This window comes from Rhinichthys klamathensis, unplaced genomic scaffold, assembly GCF_029890125.1.
Source record: "Rhinichthys klamathensis goyatoka isolate OS25496 unplaced genomic scaffold, OSU_Roscu_1.1 h1tg000147l_1, whole genome shotgun sequence".
Classification (NCBI taxonomy): Eukaryota; Metazoa; Chordata; class Actinopteri; order Cypriniformes; family Leuciscidae; genus Rhinichthys; species Rhinichthys klamathensis.
Genome location: NW_026606682.1, coordinates 424598 through 447516, shown reverse-complemented (window position 1 = coordinate 447516; position 22919 = coordinate 424598). Strand labels below are relative to the sequence as shown.

At 36.4% G+C, this 22919-nt stretch overlaps 2 protein-coding genes across 4 annotated transcripts in view; one reads left to right on the top strand and one right to left on the bottom strand.

Moving 5' to 3' along the window:
- The window catches only part of rapgef3 (Rap guanine nucleotide exchange factor (GEF) 3), a 37255-nt gene extending 18520 nt beyond the window's left edge, over positions 1-18735 (bottom strand). The window contains exons 1-3 of one of the 3 annotated variants that reach the window (XM_056257892.1): positions 18619-18735; positions 12881-12951; positions 6092-6136 (exon numbers count right to left, since the gene is read on the bottom strand). In XM_056257892.1, the coding sequence (XP_056113867.1) occupies positions 6092-6136; positions 12881-12951; positions 18619-18661 (159 nt within the window). In that variant the 5' untranslated portion in view covers positions 18662-18735. Of the gene's footprint in view, positions 1-6091; positions 6137-11014; positions 11281-12880; positions 12952-15371; positions 15469-18618 lie in introns of those variants that run through there. The other 2 variants (XM_056257891.1, XM_056257894.1) reach the window with 2 other exon arrangements.
- A 1937-nt stretch (positions 18736-20672) lies between these two features.
- Positions 20673-22919, top strand: slc48a1a (solute carrier family 48 member 1a). Its single transcript, XM_056257896.1, has 3 exons — positions 20673-20918; positions 21660-21827; positions 21943-22919. Exons 1-3 carry the CDS (start codon positions 20789-20791, stop codon positions 22077-22079), a joined length of 435 nt encoding a protein of 144 aa, XP_056113871.1. The 5' UTR covers positions 20673-20788; the 3' UTR covers positions 22080-22919.

The following is a 22919-nucleotide window of genomic DNA, read 5'->3' as shown; positions in this document are numbered from 1 at the left end:
TGTTCCAGGATGAGGTCTTAAACTTGAATCGCCTTCATTTCTCACACTTTATTTGTTGTGGTTGTTGCTGAGGGCGGTGATGTGTGCCTCTTCTTAAAGGCCCCTGGCCCGGTCGCTCAGTCACGGTGATGTAATTGGCTTCTGACCCGTGAGGGATCGGCTGACCCGTCTTTTCAGTCCAAAAGGAGGCAACATATACAGTGCTGTTCTCACAAGTCCACTTCACAAAACGCTGCACAAGAACAGTGCTGTATACAACATGTGCTTATACTCCACTCCACATTATCCAGGGGCGATTTCAGAGTTATCATTCTCTTGATGCCTGTTAATGTAACTTGCTAATTAGTATTTAAGTTAAGCCAACTAAGCAGCAAAGTGCATGTGGTCAATCTCCATCTCGTATCCTCCGAGGCTTACACACAGCAGAACTCTCCATCTAGCTGACGTTACACAGCGTGTGCCCAGACACTGTGTCTGCAGACCCTGAGCATGTAAATCTCTCCCCTGTCATCTCTTTTTCATGATTCTGTCCCTGGAGATGAGGGTATAGATGGGAACTGGCAGCCTATTCCCAGCATTCTACAGTCTCCTTGGGAATAATTACTTCACTGTGGAGCACTGACTCTGACTACTCTGCTGAACACCTGGGAATACATGTATCATAGAACACCTGTGACAACAAAGAGCTACACTTGAGTCAATCTCCTAAATATCATATATCAACTTCAATGTCTTAGGTCACTTTAGTGGATACACTATAAAGTTTGGGGTCTGTAGAAGCCTCTCATGCTCACCAAGACTACATTTATTTCATCACAAACACAGTAAAAACGAATATTGTGAAATATTATTACAATTTAAAATATATTTTAGATGTAATTTATTCATGGAACATAAAAAAAACATCATTATTCTTAGTCTACAGTGTCACATGATGCTTCAGAAATCATTCTAATATGCTGATTTGGTGCTCAAGAAACATTTCTTATTATTATCAATGTTGAAAACAGTTGTGCGCTTAATATTTGTGTGGAAATCATGATTCAAGATTTTTTGATGACTAAAGTCAGCATTTAAAAAAAATATTTTGTAACAATATAAAAGTCTTCACTGTCAGATTTGATCAATTTTAGTATCCTTGCTAAAAGGAGTATCATTTTTTTTTTTTTTTTTTTTTTTTCTGACTGACCCTTGAAAGGTATATATGTTCAACACATTAACTTTGGACATGTTCCACTGATATTTGACAACCTGAAAGTGTGCAAATAAGTCTTATTTTTGGATATATCTATTATTTCACCTTGCAAAATATTTGGCTTACAAAATGTGTTTCTGCTATATATATATATATATATATATATATATATATATATATATATATACTTGCTTTTCTGATTCTCTCAGGTGTGCCTAAGGATCCCAGGAAAGCTCCAACCAAACAACACTGAACACTGCTAATGTGACATCTCCACGTGAGGGTTTGTCCAGAGGGAGAGGGTGGCATATTTAGACTGCTATACAAACAGTCACCAAAAACAATGTAGAAAGGCAACATGATAGTACTTACTACTTTCCTACTGAAATGTCCTCAAACCAGGGCTCAAGTAGTTCTAGTTCAGTTAATGTGACAAAAATACTGTACACCACAACTACTGTACAGTACACCACCTGAACTGCTGGAAAAAAAACATGTATTGTTCAGCCCTGTTTGTATGAATATGAATAGCTGCTCAACAACACAACAGAGCCTCACCCTACTGAGCTTTGCAAACCTCTAACAATACCTCATCTATAAAGTTTTGTTGGTGCTTCCTTTGTATACTATATGTTATATTTTGTTATATTTTATAAATATATAAATATATTTTTGTATATTTTGTTGGTGCTTCCTTGTGTTAGTCACCCACATGCGTTGGGTTTTTAAAGTAGCAGCAGCGCAGACCCATCCACCTCTGTTATGTGGGGAGGAAACAGGCTGCGTTTTCCATCTGTGGGCAACGTTAACAGCGGAGGCAGTCGTGATGGCGTGACCTTGGTGAGCCATTCCGTACAATACACACTGCACTCACAATAGAGGTGGGCAGGAATCACATCAGAAACACTGAGGCCACTCAGGATGCATTATGGTTATGACCATATCAGGAATGTTAGCATTAACTAAAACTAGAAAAAAAAAAACTGAATCTTGAATCAAATAAAAAAATTTGATGAAAAACGTATTTTATTTAGTTGCCAAAGAATAATTTCAAATGTATTATTTAGTTTAAGTTGATTAAAGTTAATACGTAATAAATAAAAACTAACGGAAATAAAATAACCCAAAAAGTAGTGGTTCAACGGATCACAAAACTCACGGTTCTAATCATATTACGGGTTTTGAGTCACGGATCAGACCATTTTTCGATTCAGCAAGAAAAAATATTATATTTTGGGCGTGGGGGGTAATGAACATAACCTAGCTACTAGGATTTATAATTTATTTACGGCTGAGATGTTGAACGTATATGAAACAAGCAAAGTATTTATCATAATATACTTTGGATAACATATAAAAAAGAAAGATACCAGTTCTGATGTTGTTCATAAATACCAATAGTTATGTTGTACCATGAGGACATTGCCATGTCATTGGAAATAGAGCCATCAGTCACCCAATTCCAGGGTCCTTACAGTCCTTACCAGTGCCCGAATTCGTGAACACTATATCCTGATTCACCACCTTGGAAACTAGGTAGCTTATTGAGACACACACATTGTTGTCTGGTTGCTAAGGTGTTCTGCTTACAGGCCCAAGTCAAAAGAATCCCACCCTCAAATCTCTTACATTCTGGTCTTCAGAAAGGTCTCAGGTTCCTCCTTATTTAATGTAAATCTACAATAAACCCTCATTTAGAAAACCCTACTTATGAGAGAACGATAATAATAGTGATGCTTGCCTTAAAAAGCCCAACTAATAACAGAAAAGATCAGAGGGCTCAGATGAATACAGCTTTCCTTGTTCTCTTTCTGTTCAGAGAAACACACTCCAGGAATCGCTTGTGCCCACAAAAAAAACAAAAACAAAACACACTCCAGGACCTGAGAGCATTCCACAGATGAAACGTCCTTCCAGAGCCCTGATAAACCACATTCAAATCCTTGGCAATATTGCCTTTTCTCCCATTGGACACAACCAATACCCAAATACCCAAATATCCAAGCCCAGATGTCTGCTTAAAATCATCTACTGAAAAACAAACGGCAAGCTCAGGTTTATCAATTTTTCTCCTTTTGTGTTCAATACAGAAACACACAAGCAAAGAACAGAAAGGTGTGTGCAAAGAAAATAGGTGTTTATGGTAATTAAGTGCATGCTTTCAAGTCACAAACAGACTCATTTAAGGTTTAAAATGGGTTAGGCAGCTGCTCATAAGATAAGCTGGATAACAACAATAGCTTTCCAGATGTACCCTCAAATAAGTCTCACTTATCACTATACTTTAAGGAATGATAGATAAGCCCGAATGACCTAAGGTGGGGTTTGGGTGTAGCGTAAAGAAGGGTTTAGCCTCTGGACCTTACATGGAATTTGTTTGAGATCTCAAAAATGTCTGAAAATATGCTCAGATTTGTTAAGATATCAAAGTCTGCAAACAAAAGTCACAGGATTTAATTAGAACTCAAACATTTCTCATCAAATTCTTCAAACGATAAAAATCATCTGAGCTCTCAACAACCGTTTCATTTGGTTTCATATTTCTCCTATGAAAAACAGGACAAAGTTGATACTCGCATGAAGTTGATACAGAGCTACTGACCTAGTTTATCAAGATTTTGAAGATGTACTGTATTCGAGATAGGCAGAGCCAGTACAACAACATATTTACAGTGGCTTCCTCCCTCAGGGCCTCACATGATGATACTGAAGGGACATGTATCATGAGCAGAGAGAACTGACACTGGATTACTAGAATCGTCTGGGGTAATGAAATAGCTGTGAAGGATCAGTAAAATATGTATGCAATCATACTACTTTACTTTTAAATTGAGTTTGCAGTCCATTTGCAGTCCACTTGAAATGACACTTGAAATGAAATGACAGACCTGTGTTTTGATCACACATAGGAGTAATTGTGGTGGTTTGTCAAAAACAGCAACAAAATGTGTTTAAAATTAAACTATTTTAACTATTTATTGTGGCCTCACACATTCTGGAGGAATGCTGTGACATATGGGTGAGTAGGGCAGGAAAAATTGCTCTACAAGATGTGTTATATATTTAGCATGTTGTGTTTTAAACCATATTTAGAGTTTCATCAGCCCTTTTATATCCTTAACAAAATTGTACAGAGCGCCACCCTCTACAATCTCTGTGAGCCTGATATTATAAACACAAAGAGGTCAGAGGTGTGAAGATAAAAGCATGCTTTCTGTTAAAGAGATACAGTATGCAATGCCACACATCCCTATGAACACGCTGGAACATAGTAGAGCTTATTTAAAGAGATAGATCACCTAAAAATGTCATTATCATTTAGCTCTGTGTAAGTCTAAAAGTATTTCAAAAATGATCCATATGACTAATGCAACTTCAATGTTCCTCACAAAGCTATCATTTGGCTTCAGAAGACTTGGATTATAGTGAATGAGTTATATGGGCTGCTTTTACGATACTTGTGTGGTGCTTTTGTCTACTCTTTGAAGTTTCAGTCTCCATTTATTGTAAATGCATGAAAAATGTTTTAAAATGATCATTTTGGGTTTCACAAAAGAAAGTCAAATGGTTTGGAATGACATGAGGGTGACTAAGGGCCCTTTCTTGCACCCAGCGCAATTAAACAAACGCATGTAACTTTTCCCTCCACAGATGCACGTCGGTAAATTAGGGAATGAACTTCCGCTCGTTCCGGCACAAACGTTCCCTGTTGTTATTTTGCAGTTTCAGAAAACAATTCCGCCACAGACCAGGAAAAACCTAGTCTAAAGTCAGTGGCGCGTTATTGAGATGTTATTTTAAGGGCGTATGCTTGGCCATAATGTAGCGTGTGCACAACGCGCATACACTTTGCTTCTCTCATCTACACAGACGCAGCAGTTCCCATTTTTGCAAACCATACATAATTACAAGGGAAAATATTACCACACGAGGGAAATCATTGTGGTGTCCATGAAGATGTGAATAAATAGGCATAAATCCTGCTTACACATTTACCCAAATTATTATACGCCTGTTTAACCGAAACTAATTTGGGTGGGTTTCTCCCATCCCCATACAATGTCACTTCTCTGTCTTTTACGGCCCTGACGAGAACGTTGGTCTCTTCGGCTGTGAACCGCTCCTGGCTAGCGCCTGGCAAATCCGCCATTATAATAGCAATCCGCCATGGAACAAGTGCGCCTGCTCTTAAAAGGAATGTGAGAAGACGCTCTGATTGGTTTATTCCACGTTACGCCCAAACCACACCTATGTGTAATGCAGCTACTTCAGACCCATTTTAGATTTGTGTGGGCGCAAGAGTCATTATCCCGCTGGTACAATAGCAACAGCGCTCGAGACCCGCCCACAAAGTTACTTGCGTTTCACGTTTGATACTTGCGTTTCAGATCGTTAAAATAAGGCCCTTAGGGTGCGTTTACATGACAGCAATGTACTAAAAATGGAAAGGTTTACATTTGGGTACAGGTGACAACGTTGTTGAAACGATCTCTGTTCACACAGATCCGCGAAAACTATTAAAAACGCTGTATTATGCTGTCAGGTCAGTAGTTATCAAAGTCAATTTGAAAAGAAACACTACGCGCCTATAAACTGAAAGCGTAATACGCATGCGAAGTCACCGTTTTCACAAAATCACGTTTTTGCAGTTTACACTACGACAATAACAATATCATTTTCAAGAACTTGCACTTTGAAACTTTGCATTTGGCCCCCAAAATGGCATTGTTGTGTAAATGAATGGCCATATAAAGTTTTCAGTTTGAACAAGTTGAAAACAGTGTCGTGTAAACGGCCACTAAGTGATGACAAAAAAAATATTTTTGGGTGAGCTCTCCCTTTAAGGCTTGTTAACATAAATACTAAACCCAGGCCACTGTTCAAAGACCATCATACCTGTTTGATGGTGTCTTGTGTATCCACAGCTTCTGGCAGAGGTGTCTGTGAGGAGAAAAACAGAGAGAGAATAACGATAAGAATTGACACTGCAGACTACAGTATCGTGGCGGCCTATTTTGCACAGACAAGCACCAGTCACAACATGTCAAAATCTAGTTTCAAAGTATCTGTCACTGGCAAAATGCCATTTTGTCCATCATGTACAGCATCAAAAATATTAAGACACGACAACACAAAGGCACAGAAGGCTAAAGAATGTCAGAAGACATGCCATACTAATGCCGTCATGTATGGTATTTGACACTAGCCCTGCACATGATCTTTGCCACCTGCCTCCCTCTCAGCAAGACTAATTAACAGCAATAATGTAATTAAGGTTCACACAGGAATTCAAGAGGAATGTTTGGCTCTATATGTTTGCGAGGTGGAGGAAGGACAGAAGTTTAGCCTTTGTCTTTACAATACAACTTGCTTGACTGAGTGCTGTGCAAAATGCAAAACATTAAACAATGGGGTAGATAAGGGCATTGTTTTACACAACAGAAGACTAAATAAATACGGCTAATTTGCATTTTGTGGAAATATTAAACATTTAACAATTAAAAAAATATATTTTATAATACAATGTTTGCAAGTAATATAAAAATAATAGCCTATTATATATATATATATATATATAAATAACTAAATGTCTAAATTTTATATATATATATATATATATATATATATATATATATATATATATTAGGGCTGTCAAATGATTAATCACGATTAATCACATCCAAAATAAAAGTTTTTTTTACATAATATAATGTGGGTGCACTGTGTATAATTATTTTGTATATATATAAATACACACACATGCATGTATATCTAAGAAAAAAATATTATTTATATATAAAATATTTATATTTATATATAATATAAATTATATATAAATCTATGTACAGTATATACATGAAAATATTTCTTAAATATATACAAGCATGTGTGTGTATTTATATATATAAAATAATTATACACAGTGGACCCACATATATTATGTAAAAAAAACTTTTATTTTGGATGTGATTATTCACGATTAATCATTTGACAGCCCTAATATATATATATATATATATAATATCAGTGTATTCATCAGAACTGTGTAATGTCTGTGCAATAATGTATTACTTTTGGACTGTCAGACAAACGGCAATGGCAATGCTGCTATACAAGACTAATAATTTCTGCAAGAACTGTTCCTTTAATGCCCATTATGTCATTGAAAATGCAAGTCACTGAAATGACACTTTAAAAAGAGGACGGATGCATTCGAGTGATTTCAATCATCTGAACTGGACCACATACTTGAGAATGAACAGGTTGTAATCATGCATATCTGATGGGATTCCTGCTCAAGAGGCACTCAAGTTTTTGGTTCTCTGTCCAGCTATTAACTAACACCAATCGCCATCAGTTCTGAATGATCTCTGTCTGCAATCAAGAGCCAAGAAAAGCATCTCTCTCCTTTACATGATGAAATTAGAGCATCAATACTGAAGAGAGAATTACAGATGAACTGCGTTTAAATATTTATTGGTAAGCTGTTAACCACTAGTGATTTAGATGCCCAAATGCATTTTAGCTATTGATTCTGAAATGAAACTGACCTATAGGGTTATCTCTGGACAATGCATCATATCATATTTCATTGTACAGATGGATAACCAGGACCACATGGATTTTGCATGCCACAGAATTGGCATGCCATTCACAATGCCATAAACACCTCATGCTCTTTGCAAGTTTATTAAATATTCTGGCCTAACCATTTTATTTTGCTATCAGCTATCAACCAGAGTGTAGTATTCTCAGCTCTGTTTAACTGTCAAAACCTCACTATTGCATATGTTTAGTATTGTATGGAAAAAAAACTCTGTATGCAATTTAACTCTCTGCCTAAAACCTTGACACATTTGGAAAGAACCAAATCATACGTATACCATTAATGACCAATGCAATTACATTTAAAAAAAATCACTAATGAAACTGAGCCAATTTAGCCTGGTTTGAGGAAGAATTTATGATACTATTGTTGACATATTTTTATCTCTGATTTGAAATGTTACTGAAATGCAAGCTTGGAGATTTCAGTCTTATTCAAACAGACGCGATCTGTACTTGCGCGACTAGAAAATAGCTACAGGGGGTGTTACCATGATGTCAGGTGAACCGACTTGAACTACCAGTTGAGATGCTGCTAGACTTCAGACAAAGAGAAAATCTCCACAGTCTTGAACTGACCAAATTCCACCTGATTCCCTTCTGCTCATATGGCAGAGAGTCCATAACTGCGTTTTTATGAGGCATTGTCAGCCTCTGTTCCCATGGCAGGTGTTACTCAGCATCCGCTGACTAATTCTGTGAAGCATTAAGAAGCATATCCAGCTATTTGTGGGCTTGCCCTGATAATGTATCTTTGTAGGTTTTGTGAAAACTAATCTTTTTTTTTTTCTCGGCCGCTTACAATTACAATGGCTCATGGTTATTATGATAATACTTAAGGCTTTCTCCTTTCTTGCTCTGTTCAGGATAGTTCTGTCATGATTTAGTCACGCTAATGTCATTCAAAACCAAAAGGATTCCACTAAACGAGACCAGTTTGAGCTAAACATCACCTTTGGTGTTCCACAGAGGAAAGTCAGCCATGGGTTTGGAACGACATGCGGGTGAGTAAATGATTTTTTACTATTCGTATAAGCACTACACTACACCACACCACGCAGGGAGTTAATACAGCAGACGCCTAGATAAAACCCATCAGCTTTGAGTCAACAGCACCAACATTTAAGGCCGATGTATCATTTCTCAATAAGATCTTATGGGGATAAGCTGATTTGGTTTTTCCCCCTCAGCATTTTCCCTGCTTGGTTTCCCTTTCAACTGCAGCAATAGACAGTAAAAATGGTTGGATGATCCTCAGGTGGTCAGGTTCACTGCATCCTCATGCTTGATTTACCTTTGTATAAGGTTAGCCAGCGTGGCTCTGTTGACTGAGTAAACTGTGTAGAGTGAAACTGCAGCCGACTAGATCACATGCTCCGGTACGAGAGGGAAATTACACAAAGATATTGACTCTAAGTCTAATGACGGTGCTGGGAAGTGTCTGAGATCACCTGATCGTCAAATGCTATTGACAGGTGCCTTCATTTCTCAGACAGACAGATAGATAGACAGATAGATAGACAGATAGATAGACAGACAGACAGACAGACAGACAGACAGACAGACAGACAGACAGACAGACAGACAGACAGACAGACAGACAGACAGACAGACAGACAGACAGACAGACAGACAGACAGACAGACAGACAGACAGACAGACAGACAGATAGATAGATAGATAGATAGATAGATAGATAGATAGATAGATAGATAGATAGATAGATAGATAGATATTATCATTGCTATCATTTAATTTAAATACGACTTGCCATTTATCTTAAAAACTCTTATAAGAATCCTACTTATGTGGTCGACACAAATATATTATATTATAGTATGATCAATGCAGGATAGTCTTAGACAGATGTTTCAGGCTGAGGTTCGGTGGTTTTCAATTGAAATATACTAAAAAAATTCAGGTAGGAAAAACACCCCACTCCAACCCTGATGGGCAGACCGTGGCATATTGACATTACACATTCTCTTTAAATGAGCCTCTTTATCTCTTTCTCAGGGGGTCCTTGTGCAATGTGAGGTATTTCATCCTGAGTCACGACCCTTATTGCTGGAATGAATAGGACAGGGACAATTGGGTCTCGACATAAAAGACCACTGCTCCACGACTACTAACAATCATCAGTGCAGAAACAGTTTCCTGATTGGATCATCTGTTTAACGTGTATTTGAATAAGTATAAGAAGTGTATGTTCAAGTTAATAGTGTTAATGTGATATAGAAATGGGAAATCACCCGTAAGGTTTACACAGTGCCCTATGTTTCCTGATCTCGTGTTTTGAGTATTTTCTTTTTGATATTGACATGAAAGCCAAATGATCAAATCTAGAAATAAATGTAATCTAAAAGAGATCAGTGTCTTTTTGAATTTACATCCTTCATTTTGGGAAAACATGCTCATTATATGAGATTTACTCTGTAGTTCACTAAAGTTCACTATTGTTCACTAAGGTCTACAGCGGTGTGGGTCTTCCTGTGCACATTCTTTTCCAAACCGTAAGGGAACAAACCTTAAGATGGACAATGAACAATACGCTATAAATAACTCATCCTTGATTAACCCTTTAACAACATGTAAACAAAAAAAACAAAAATACAGGCTACAACAAAAATCCAAAGCTCCGGCTGTTTGGGGTCATGTTCAATGTCTGGGGGACTCTTAAGTGTCTCTGGATTTACATCATTTGGCATTGAGTTTCAATGCCATACACACTTAAGTAACACATCATGACACACAAGTTAATGCACTTAGCTATAGCCTAGTACACAGTAAATATGGTGCTCTGAGAAAATTGCACTATAACATTCAAAAATAGAAAATATTGTTTGAGGTATTTCAATTAAGGGGTGCCTTTTGTGGATATGTGTAAACGATGAAAATCAGACTCCTAATATTTTCTAATGTATTATAAACTTTTTTTAAATAGGCCTAAGTAAACAAAAATGTTTTCCATTCTTTCTCCATGGCGATAACTTTTGGCATTTAATTTTTTTTTAAAGCAACATATTCACATACTATAATTTATTAACATTTAAACATCATTTGAAAGAATGTTTCAAATCTTTTCAAACCTTTTCAAACAAGCACATATTTCGTTGAATAGCCAGATAATAGCCTAAAAGTTTTCATAACCTTTCTCTCTCTCTTGAATAACAATTCTACGTGTTTATTATTATGTATTATATGCCCACTTACCCAGCTGATTCCCCGGATCTGAGGTGTTTTTTCATTGGAACAACGATCGGGAAAGATTCGGTAATTACAACTCCGAAAGAGATGCATGTTTCAGTCAAGTCCGATGTATCACAAATAATTTTACTTCGAGATCATCTGTTGCAGCAACACATGGCGAAAACTACATCTCCAATAAGGATTTGACAACCCCTGCTTAGAGACAACCTGACCGGCACGCTGCATTCCTACGTGCGTGTGAGTCCAGGCTGCGAATGCCATTAAAAACCTGCTGTTCGCTGTCAGACGAGCCTGCGCGCTCCCGCTCCCGCCCCTGTCAGGGCGCGCGCCTCATACTCCACAAAATCAACCAGCGTCCGCTTTGATTTCCGCAGGTGTTTGTTTACATCAAATTATTCTAACGAACTTTACTATCGTATATATAGCCTTTTGTTTTCGCTTGGTGTTTATTCTTTGTGTGAAATAATCATGGAAAAACTTCCTAATGACATTCACTTCGTGGGAAATGTGGGCACACATCTAAATGCGAATTTTGTCATCGTCTTGGAGCACATTAGCTAACAGTAAGGTTAACATTCATACTAAAAGCCCAAAAACTTTATGGGGACTTTTACTAAAACCTAAATACATTTTGTTGCATTAAATAAATGTAGGCCTAGTGTTAACTTTGAAATATAAACTTATTTTATTTCAGCTACTTTCCAAGGCAACATTTCTTGTTTTCATGTAGATTATGTACTAAACTAATTAAAAATGCTATATAGGGATAAAAACACAAACTAATAAAAAGGTCAAAAACACTACAAATTACTACAACTTTAACTAAAATTAAAATGGAAAATATAAAAATAAAAACTAATTCAAAATATTAATAAAAAATGTGACAAAAAATGATGCTAAAATAACAATGTATTGAACATGGTTGTACCATAGTCGTTACAGTGACTAAATCAGTTAAAATATGATATTTAAAACATGGAAACTGTACTCTTGCATATGCTTAACAGATCAGTAAATTATTTAGCCTATATTAAAATATGAATGTGAATTATACACAAAAGCTGTCACTGGGGCAGCACCCTTCAAAAGGTAGGTTAATATATACCCTTAAGGGGTAAATAAGGTACAAAGGCAGTGACAGCTGCTATTATGCTATTTCATATATTTCATAGACTGTACATTAAAATATACAATATATATTTTGTGACATATCTAAACATTTGAATGTGCATGAATGAATAATCTCTTAAGCGTAATCAAATGTTTGGACATCATAGCAATAAACATTTTAAGAGACAGAAAAGAAGGTTATGAAGTGGAACAAAACACAGCTTCCCATTTACGTAGTCTCATAGACTGAAGGATTATTCCGTCTGCATCCAGATATGTAGAACTTAGCATTACAGACCTCTGCATCAAGCAGTTAAAGAAACGCTAGAGCAGGGAAAATAATGCGTTTGACTCAATAACACACTCTGTCTCTCCTTCAGCTCTCTTATCTGTGTGTTCCAGCTGCATGATAAACCTTGAGGGGTTGAGGATCAGGGGGCGTGTCCATAACCCACCTTACTTACTGGTGCAGGTGCCAAGGTTGAGGTGAAACAGTCAATTAAAAGGACACATTTCCCCAACTTTGCTTAAAATCCTTTTGAAATTTGAACACACTTCCCCCTTTTCAAAATGAGTTTCGAATGTTTACAATGTAGCAAACTGGGGTTGCTGTGTTTGATTTAGAGTCGGTGCATGAGATAACCATGAATTATCCCAATGCAAAGTAAAAAATCAATTAATAGTTGAGTTTATGTTTCTTAAAGATACTCTGACCCCACATAAGACTTATATATTAAGTTAGTGATCTTTATTCTGTACCTGTTCCAGGGACGAGCGCAGAGACGACCGGAAGATTGTGTCTGCCGAACACATGACTGCTGCTGGAGCCTCTGAGGATGAGGAGACACAAGTAAAGAAAGAAAGGAAGTCAGTGCTGTTTGATTCAATCTGCTCTCCTTTTACTGTTACATCATGTTATTTCCCATCTCATGCTTATGATTTGTGAGATCTCATGACTCCCACAAAACCCAGTGGATGGATATTGTGAACTCTGATGGAAAGTATTGTGTTTGCCTACTGTTTATTGTAAGTTGTTCCCAAAGATAGAAACTCTAGCTCTGTTCCAAAATCTAGTGCGCTGTCTCAATGTCTAGCAACTGCATCCTAACTGAAAAGAAACATCATACAGTAACTGGCTTAATGTGCAGCAACACCCTGACACATGCATCCCCACATTACTTATGTAAAATCCATTACAAAAATAACTATTTGGAGCAATGCCAAAATATACTGCATAGGTGACCAGCTCACATAAGGATTGGAACAGCACTTATACTAAACCAGGTGTCCAATACTAAAGATTTGTATTAATACAAAATGTATTACTTTTTTGAGGAATGAGTGTCATTCACTTCAATAGGCATCATCCCAACGTGGGCAATACTGTACGTCCTCCCTATACCCACAGGTCACGCTGGGGGGCGATCTTAAAACCTGTCCCAATTTGAGAATGTCCATGTGGCTGGAGGTCAGGGAACATTACATAATATTTGTTTAGACCCCGGCTATTGTTTCAGGAGTATCTTCCCTTCCTGGAGAAGTGAAATATAACAACACAGAGCCACTAGACTGGCTCCTCAATCCAAAATATAGTGGAATACCAGTTATTTTGCTGCTATTTTTCATATGCATGCTAAGTAGGCATTACAATGATATGTGAAGCTTTGGAGAAACACACACAGCAACAGAAAAGGTGTGTCTCGCAATCCAAGCTGTGTATTAGGTCTCATATTTTTGCGCTAAATTAGTTAGGAACATTGGTTTAACACTAACTGCTTTAATTATGTGATAATGTGTTAAACTCCTGGCTGTGAGTAATGAATGATTAATATGTTGTAACTGAGTGTTTGCAAAGATTCCTTGAATTAGCACAGTTTTTGGAAGCGTGTCCCTGTTTTGGCTCTGTTCACCTGCCTTCAACGAGGGCCTCAAAATATTTCTCAACTGTTGCCCTGAGTATATTATCTCTGTCTGGCAGCACTGCAGGAACAGACCCACAAAACCAACATCTTTCTCCAAAACTGCTGGAGCTAAAGCAATCGGTGTTTCAACATGAGCTTGACAAAGTTGTGTGACCCATTCCATGAATGGCACTCTTTGATGTTCTATGACTAAAAAGAATTAGAGGCTCAAATCCTATTAAATTAACCTGAAAAGTGGCTTGTTTTAAACATTAAATATCTATACTTTTTTATGTTTTGCATGGACACGTCAAGAGTTAAAATCATGCAAAAATATGATTTTGACACAATTTGTTTAACTGATGTTAAATGCCATAAAACATGTTTTAATGACTAACTAATTAACAAGAATTTAGGTAGCACTTTATTTTACAGTCCTGTTCCCCATGTACATACTATGTACATAACTGGGTAATATAGCTACTAGCTTACCCCTAAACATAACCTTAACCCATCTAGTTATATTAACCAGTACTTTATAGGTAGGCCTAAGTACACTAGTGCGTATTGAAGTATTGAAAAAAAAGTGCAACCAAAATGTAAAATTTAGTTACAATAATTGTCCCATTTTTTGCTTCCTACCTTGATTTTTATATAAGTAAATTGTTTAAGAATACAATATTGATTTTGCATAAGAATATAAGTAACCTCATTTTGACCTTTTTTTTTACAGCATGACCAGAAGGCAAGTCAATTCCATTCCATTCAAATTCAGTTTATTCCATTTTATATTTTTTTGACAAATATTTCCTAAGTCATTTGTCAATCAATAAGTCATTTGTCAAGCTCAACCATTCAATCATGCTACCTATCCTATTAAAAAATATTAATTTCTTTCATTTACAGGACATATAGATAAAACCCAAACTATCCATCCATCCAGATTTTATACATTTAGTAAAATATTAAATATTTATTTCATTTTAAATCAGGGTTTTAAATGTCCTAAATTTTGGCAACATGATTGTAAAAATTTCAAACCTCATATAAATGAAATAAGCAAACATGCAGCCGCTTATATAATATTAGGTTGGTGATCAGGATTCACCAATAGACTCCTTTGACTGACTATTTAATGACTTTTGTATTATTATTTTGAGTATCAAGGCATATTTTGTACCCTGTTTGTGGAAAGTGCCATACACAAGTATACCCGTACATGCATTTGTGCACTCAAGTAGAAAACTCATCGCTATGTGAACTGAACTGATGTTCACACACTCTCACAACACTGATCATGAGTTCTAACAGGCTTCCACTTCAACAGAACAGTATCAGATTTTTCTTACCGAATCTGTTTTTCTTCTTGGCAGACAAGATCTGTTTAAAGAACGAAAACATTCTGGCATGTATATCCTCCATGTACTTCTCACTTCACAGCAATTAATGATATAAACCCTAAGGCCGCAGTAAATGAAAGAAAGACGATCCACAATCGCTCCTTTTAACTGTGTGCTTGACTATTTCTCTGCATATTTCAAAGTGTATTTCTGCATGTTTGTGTGTGTGTGTGTCAGTGGTTGCCTATGACAGGACTCAGGAATCCAGTTCTCCTGCATGTGACCCTCACAAGGCATTTGAACGTGGTAGTTTGTATCTGATAAAGAGTTAAAGTGAGAAAAAGAGTTTTAACTCAGATCAGATAGAAAGAGACACTTGGTCTGCCATTGTTTTAGAGGGTTAAAATGTGTTTGTGTGCAAGTGAGATGTACAGATGTAGATGCCTTTAGATATGTAGTTGCTGCGATGAGAACAAAAGATATTTAACTCACACATAGTACTAGACAATAGGCTATTAACACCCAACTCATTTAGACAGGACAGCTGAAAGAAGAAACATTTTGCAAAGCCCTAGTTACCTCTAAAATATAATGGCAGTGGAAATCATTTATTTTACACCTAAAATCTTTTTATTTTGTCTCAAACCGCTGTTTGAGCTGACCGTGATGTTAAATATTTTATTTACATTTTTGCTGTTTTCAATTATCGTGACTTATTTTTTGTAATGTCTTGGCCAGGACTCTTGTAAAAGACATTTTAGATATCAATAGTTTTTATTTTCCTGGTAAAACACTCTTAAATATAAAGGTCCAGAAAGGCGATGCCATAAAAGAACCATTATTTTCACAGCAACGCTATATAGAAGATGCGTTTTTGATTCCCTAACCTTTCAGTGAACACTGAACAGTAATATTTTAATAAGAACATTTTTTCCACTATAAAACCTTTTGTAAAATCAAAAGGTTCCATGGAAGTTAAAGGTTCTTTATGGAACCATATACATGCCTATAAAGAACCTTTATTTTTAAGAGTGAATAAAGGTTAAATATAGGCAATTTATTTTTATTTATAATTTATTTGACTAAATCAGTTTATTTATTTATTCGGTAAATTAAAATTACATTTATTTCCATAGGCCTATTTATCTTAAATATAGGCTACATTTAATGTAGGCCCTATATTTATTTTATTATAATTTTTTTTTTTAAGTATTAAATTATTACATTGAAAATTTTATTTGCTTTGTGATGCTTGCTTGAACAATAACATAGTGTGCCCTCTAGTGTGCGTTTATAGCTAGTACATTTTACACACTTGATAAATAGGAGCCAATTTTGTGAAGATGTTTTACAGAATGTCTTAAGAATCTTAGTATTCTATATTTCCATAAAACACCCCACCCAGAATGTACACATACAGCTGGTTTTAACTGGCAGACCAGTACTACATATAAAACCTTTCCCATCACAGAGTAAGAAAGCACACAGTTCCTATGGGAAAGGGTGTAGGACTTCCTGCAACAAATCACAGCCTTTTGTAATCAATCATCAGCTCCCTGTAGACACAATTTTAAAAACGGAACAAAAATCACACACATTAATGTCCTGGCACACTGGAATCTCGAGCTTCACACTCGTGTGCATGAAGATTGTTTCGGTTTCTTGCCCATCCGTCTGTAGTTCCAGAACACTGTGTGATTTTACATGCTCATAAATCCTGTCATTCCAAATCAGCCTTTCCTTCCCATGCATGTTCAGCGCCATGCAGGAAGGAAATAGTGTTTATATTGGAACTCCAGTGATATATGAAGCGATGAAGCATTGGGAGGGAGATGGAGAAAAGACAGAGATGTTTTAAATGCACACCTTCTCACCCGGCCACATTACCATCGTGTTGCTTCCTGTGTGTTATTTGGGGGCTTCTGCAAGTTCACAGCTCTCTCTCTCTCTCTCTCTCTCTCTCTCTCTCTCTCTCTCTCTCTCTCTCTCTCTCTCTCTCTCTCTCTCTCTCTCTCTTCTCTCTCTCTCTCTCTCTCTCTCTCTCTCTCTCTCTCTCTCTCTCTCTCTCTCTCTCTCTCTCTCTCTCTCGTGCCCACCTGTCACCTACAAGCCGCTTAACTTTCCCAGCATCACGGTGAATCACTGGCCCACAGAATTTCCAACAGTTATCTGATGGACTGAAGATTATTAAATGCGCATACATGGGCAACATTTTAACCAATTTGAGACACAATCTTGTTAAACTGCTACTTTTGGACTGCGGTCTGTTTCATGTTTCAGGATAAATGTAGGCAAATCTGCCTATTTGTTTTCTATCAGCACTGTATAATATTTTGTAGTCAGGTACTCATGTGTCATAGGTACACCTAAATTAATTAAATTAAATTAATTTTATTCTAAATGTGTTTGAAATGAGTCAAAAACACTGGTAACACTTTACAATAAGGTTTCATTTGTTAACGCATTAAGCATTAACTACTAACGGTTACTCTTTATTTTAGGGCGATATTAGCCTACATTGTACTCAAATAACGGAGTAATATTAATTAACATGCACTTACTATAGAGTTACGATTAGGGTTTTGTTTAGGGTTAGTTAACTGTAATCATGCCTAATTTACTGTTATTAGTAAGTACATATAGTAACGTGTAACTGTCCCCTTAAAATGTTACCAAACTAACTATGAGCCATACATTTGTTACAGTATTTATTCATCTTTGTTAATGTTAATAAAAATCTGTTCATTGTTTGTTCATGTTACTTTACGGTGCATTAGCTAATGTTAAAAAAACACAACTTTTAATTTTAAAAATGTATCAGTAAATGTTGAAATTAACATTAAAGGTTAATACATGCTGTAGAAGTACAGTTCATTATTAGTTCATGTTAACTAATGTAGTTAACTAATGAAACCTTACATATAACACTAATCAAAAAATATGATATAATGATCTAATTATTATTTAACTAAAGTCATTTTTTAGGATCAATAAGGTAGTAATATCTCCTTACACTCTTAAAAGCCATTAAGAAAGAAAAGCCATTTCAAAGAACAAATTCTGTCTTAGTGTGAAGAACCCTTTTATAAAGAACCTTTTGGAATGAAAGGGGACGTTAAAGCTTCTTCATGAAACCATCAATGCCAATAAAGAACCTTTATATAAGAGTGCGAGGTTATACACAGAATCACACATTGTCTCAAACACAAAGTAAATGGTTGCATCTTTCAGTGATATATTTCACAAACACACTTACCTGTATCTATGTCTGGTATATCTGATGTTGGCAGTGTGTTCATTTCTCCAAATAGTTTTCTTTAATGCCAGTCTGGACAATCTTGTGTTTCTTGTCTTTAAGGCGATGTATATATCTCTGTATGATCTCTTTGTGTGTCTCTGTGTTGCCTGTGAAGCAAACAGAGGAAACCACTGAGTTTTGATCTCATTGGAATCACTGAAGCCACGCGAGTTACCGGCTTCCTGCTGCGCTCTCATTGGTGACATAAAATGTGGCCTGGTGTTTATTTCATAAAGGTTGATTTAAGAAGGTGTGTCGAGAAGCTTGATGATGACACTTGTTGTCTTCCATTTCCTCGAAGTACGAGTAAAAGCCTTAATATTTCAATTATCCACAGTGACTGGGGGAAATGAGGCCAAAGTACATCTGTGACCCCTTGATTTAGTTCACTTCTCACTGGACTTTCATTCTGTTTACATGTGCACCCAAAAATGTTGTGCTCATGGTTAACACTACTTGAGATTTTGAGAATCTGAATGGATCTGACTCTTTTCTGTTCTGTTCATACTGTTGGGTTGCACTTTATTTTATACCTAAGAAAGTATTGGGTAATATAAAGTACTGTAACAACATAAGTTTGGGTTTAGGGGTATGTTCAGGGTTAGTACTAGTTATTACCTAGTTATCAAAAGTGGGGAATAGGATTGTGGGGAATAGGATTGTAAAATAAAGTGCTACTTTGTTATATGTCATATTGTCTGTGCAGCTAATTAATTAATAATACACACTTTTCCTCAGTTTTTATTTGATCACTTTTTGTTTAATGAATAGCCTACTTTTTAATTGACTGTTGTATTTTAAATATAGTACCTAAAGGCATGTCATTCTGTTATGCTTGAAGGACAATAGAGTGAAGAAGATCGCGAGGGAAAATTTGTGAATGATGTCAGCAGTGATAAAATCTGTATAGCATTTCTTTTATTGTACAATGATCACTTGCAGCAGGTTTTGCAATTGAGTTTGTTTCACGATTACTGTCGAGCTCTGAGAGGGAGTTTCAGATGAAAACCACTGAGAAAAGATCAAACTGATTAAACTGTTACCTTCAGTGCTGCACAAACAACAAGAGAAATATGTGACCTTGTCTATTGCAGTAATTCTCAATCTTTAAAGGCCCATCATTGTCCAACACAATTTTCAAATAAAAGTATTTTTGCAATAATTATGAAAAAATCTTCTTTTTTTTTAAATGAGAAACTGGGAAACAATAGTTATTGAGGGGAAATGAAATAAAGAAATATGATGTCTCCATTTTGTTACTGTTTTTTATTAATTTATTAATTAAATTAATAATTTGAATAATTTAAGTCATCCTTCGGCCCCTAGTGGTGCCCTGCCCACTGGTTGAGAAACACTATTGGCTCTAACGCAGCATTTATTGGTAAATTACAACATTTTTCTATACACTTTTCCTCAGTTTTAGATTATCACCTTTTGTTTTGTTTGTTCTGCATTAGGCCTAGAAAGAAAAGAAAGTTATAGGCTGGCTGTCATATGGATTCATACAATTAAACATGGAAAATAAAAAAAATAGGTGCATACCACATTTCATAAATATTGTATTATTTTGTAATACTATTTATTATATTATTTGGCAACCTTCGGTCACATTTTATACCCATGTTATTATAGCCTACTGTAATTATCTAATAAACAATGAGTATTAAATGAGCATGCATAGCCTGTAAATTTAAATTTTCACGAGTAAATACTAAATTCTCAGGAATGAACAAACTTAATGCGTAATTGGTGCACATTGTGAGTAGCCAATGTTGACTAATGAAATGACAGAAATTATGAGTAAGGATACAATTCTAAATGTATTACATAAAATTATGACGCCGTGATATGATATAGCAAATCTTTTGTTGGTTTAAATGCATATTTAATAAAACGTTTTGTTCAACTGAACATCCGGGACTGCGAGGTTGTTGCCTCCCTGTTGCCTATGGCGGGTTGTTGATGGTTGCTTTGGTGATACCATAGAGGGTGATACGCGGAGCTCTTCCGGGTCTTAAAGTCGTGTTTACGAATAAGCAGCGGTGAATTGCATAATCCCTCGTCGATGGTGTAATCGTTCTGTCCAGCCTCTTCCTACAGCTTTATTGCGGTACTTTATACATCATTAATGGGTCCAAACAGAATTTACATTAGTGTAGGTTATGCCACATTCGGCATGTTGGTGGGGTTTTCGGCGTTTATCGTGTGGAATGTGGTTTATAAACAACCGTGGACGGCGGCGATGGGCGGATTATCAGGTCTGTAAATAAACTCAAGGCCACACACAGCCTTAACACATCCACTGTCAAATATAAAGATTTCACATCGTGTTTCTTTTACTGTCATGTTTTTTTTAATTTGGTGAATTGCGTATTGTGTGATCTTGCGGTTGACACGATCTGCTGTCACATTGTGTAAAATAAGTCTGCTGAGCTGTGGAAGGTTTGCCTTTCCAATAGAGATAAAACTGGTGATTATATTATGTATTTCTTTGAAAAAATCAGCCTGCTATATTCTTAGATTGAGTTTGGAAATAATAACCCGTAAATATGCAGATATGTGACCATCTGTACTGTAGCCTACGCAGACAGAGAGACGAATAAAGAAACACACAGTAACGTTAACGTTACAGTGCTGCAAAAGTCATGGAATAAACAGAAAATGTTAATAACAATAAGTTATGATAAAAGTAATCAACAATATTTAATAATGTATATTAAATAATTTACACCAACGAATCAAATAAGCAGTGTTGATGCAAGTTGATTTTGTTTTCAGTTTTTGAGTTTTATTTTCAATTTTCACTCAAATTGTTATGCTGATATGAATATTATTTATAATTTATCTATTTTGTATAAAAATGGAAATAGCAAAGAGAAAATCCCTCATGGTCTCAGTCTTTTGGGTCCCACTGTAATTATAATTGCAGATAGATAGATAGATAGATAGATAGATTATTAATCTCATGATTTGTGTATGTTATGTGTTTAAATCTACAGGCGTTCTGGCACTCTGGGCATTGGTCACTCACATTATGTACATTCAGGACTACTGGCGCACATGGCTGAAGGGACTCAAGTTCTTCATGTTTGTTAGTTCTGTCTTCTCCCTCCTGGCTGTTTCTGCTTTTGCCACCTTCATAACTCTAGCCGTTATAGAAAAGCAGTGTAAGTACCTTCACATGGACAGCTTTGTCGAATAAAATATTTCCCCACACAAAATCTGTAATAATGCAAGATTGTAGTGTTGTCTGTAATCCGTTCTGTATGTTTTTGTCTTCAGCATTAACTGACCCCAAGAGCTTCTATCTGTCGGCCGTGTGGAGCTTCATGACTCTTAAATGGGCCTTCCTGCTGGGCATGTACTCTTTCCGTTACCGCCAGGAGTTTGCTGACATCAGCATCCTCAGTGACTTTTGATTGGCTGCTTCAGCTGCAAAGGATTTGTAGTTGCAATTGGCAGGTGAAGCCACCGATGTGGAGATGAAGGATGGATTGATGGTTCTCCTTTTTTAATACCGTCTTAACGGCCTCCTTGCTTTCACAGAAAAGACTCAAATCTCAGCCCTTCCTTCCCCTCAGATCCGGGCCCTGGAGTAAGAAGTTGGTGAATGTCTGTGATCTGCCTCTTTCCTGTCTTTTTGAGTTAATAGGGGGTTTTATATTGACATTGGGTCAAAGTGTTTCAAAGGCAGTGGATACACTAGAATGTGTTCACAGGTAGTTGTTACTTTACTCAGGGCAACTTCTCTATAAATGTCAGACGTGAAGTGATGGCTCCCCTTCACTGCCGGAAAAAATTGCAAAGGTTGTACATTTAGGGGTGCAAAAACTTGTCACTGGGTCAGTACCCTTAAAGAGACACCTTTGTACCTTATAAGGATGCATATTGGCAAAGTCCCTTGAAGGCTAGTCATTTCACACGGTGGCCATCTTTGAAGATTATTCATGTGTCCATCCATATACATACATAGATTCCTCATTAGCGGCTGTTTCTGTGGGCCGCTATATGTAAGCCGTCCGCCATATTGGAATGGTCAAAGCTGGTCTGTGAACTCTCGAGAGCAAGTTGACTGTGGGTCTGCAGTCGTAGTTATATGCATATATGAATATCTATGTCTGCAAAGCACAGCAGATGATTTTGTTAAACAAACACAAGACGCAAATGTCAGCTAACATGACATTAAAAACTTACCATATTTGCCAAGTTACCATAAAAACCTGCAATATTGAGTTAATCCATATAAAAACACAAACCAA

What these genes read in the sequence shown, in the direction of transcription:
- slc48a1a (XM_056257896.1), top strand. Translation starts at nt 20,789, where the DNA reads ATGGGTCCAAACAGAATTTACATTAGTGTAGGTTATGCCACATTCGGC. An exon ending in GGCGATGGGCGGATTATCAG is followed by an intron (nt 20,919 to 21,659) that starts GTCTGTAAATAA and finishes TTAAATCTACAG; the next exon opens with GCGTTCTGGCACTCTGGGCA. An exon ending in AGCCGTTATAGAAAAGCAGT is followed by an intron (nt 21,828 to 21,942) that starts GTAAGTACCTTC and finishes TTTTGTCTTCAG; the next exon opens with CATTAACTGACCCCAAGAGC.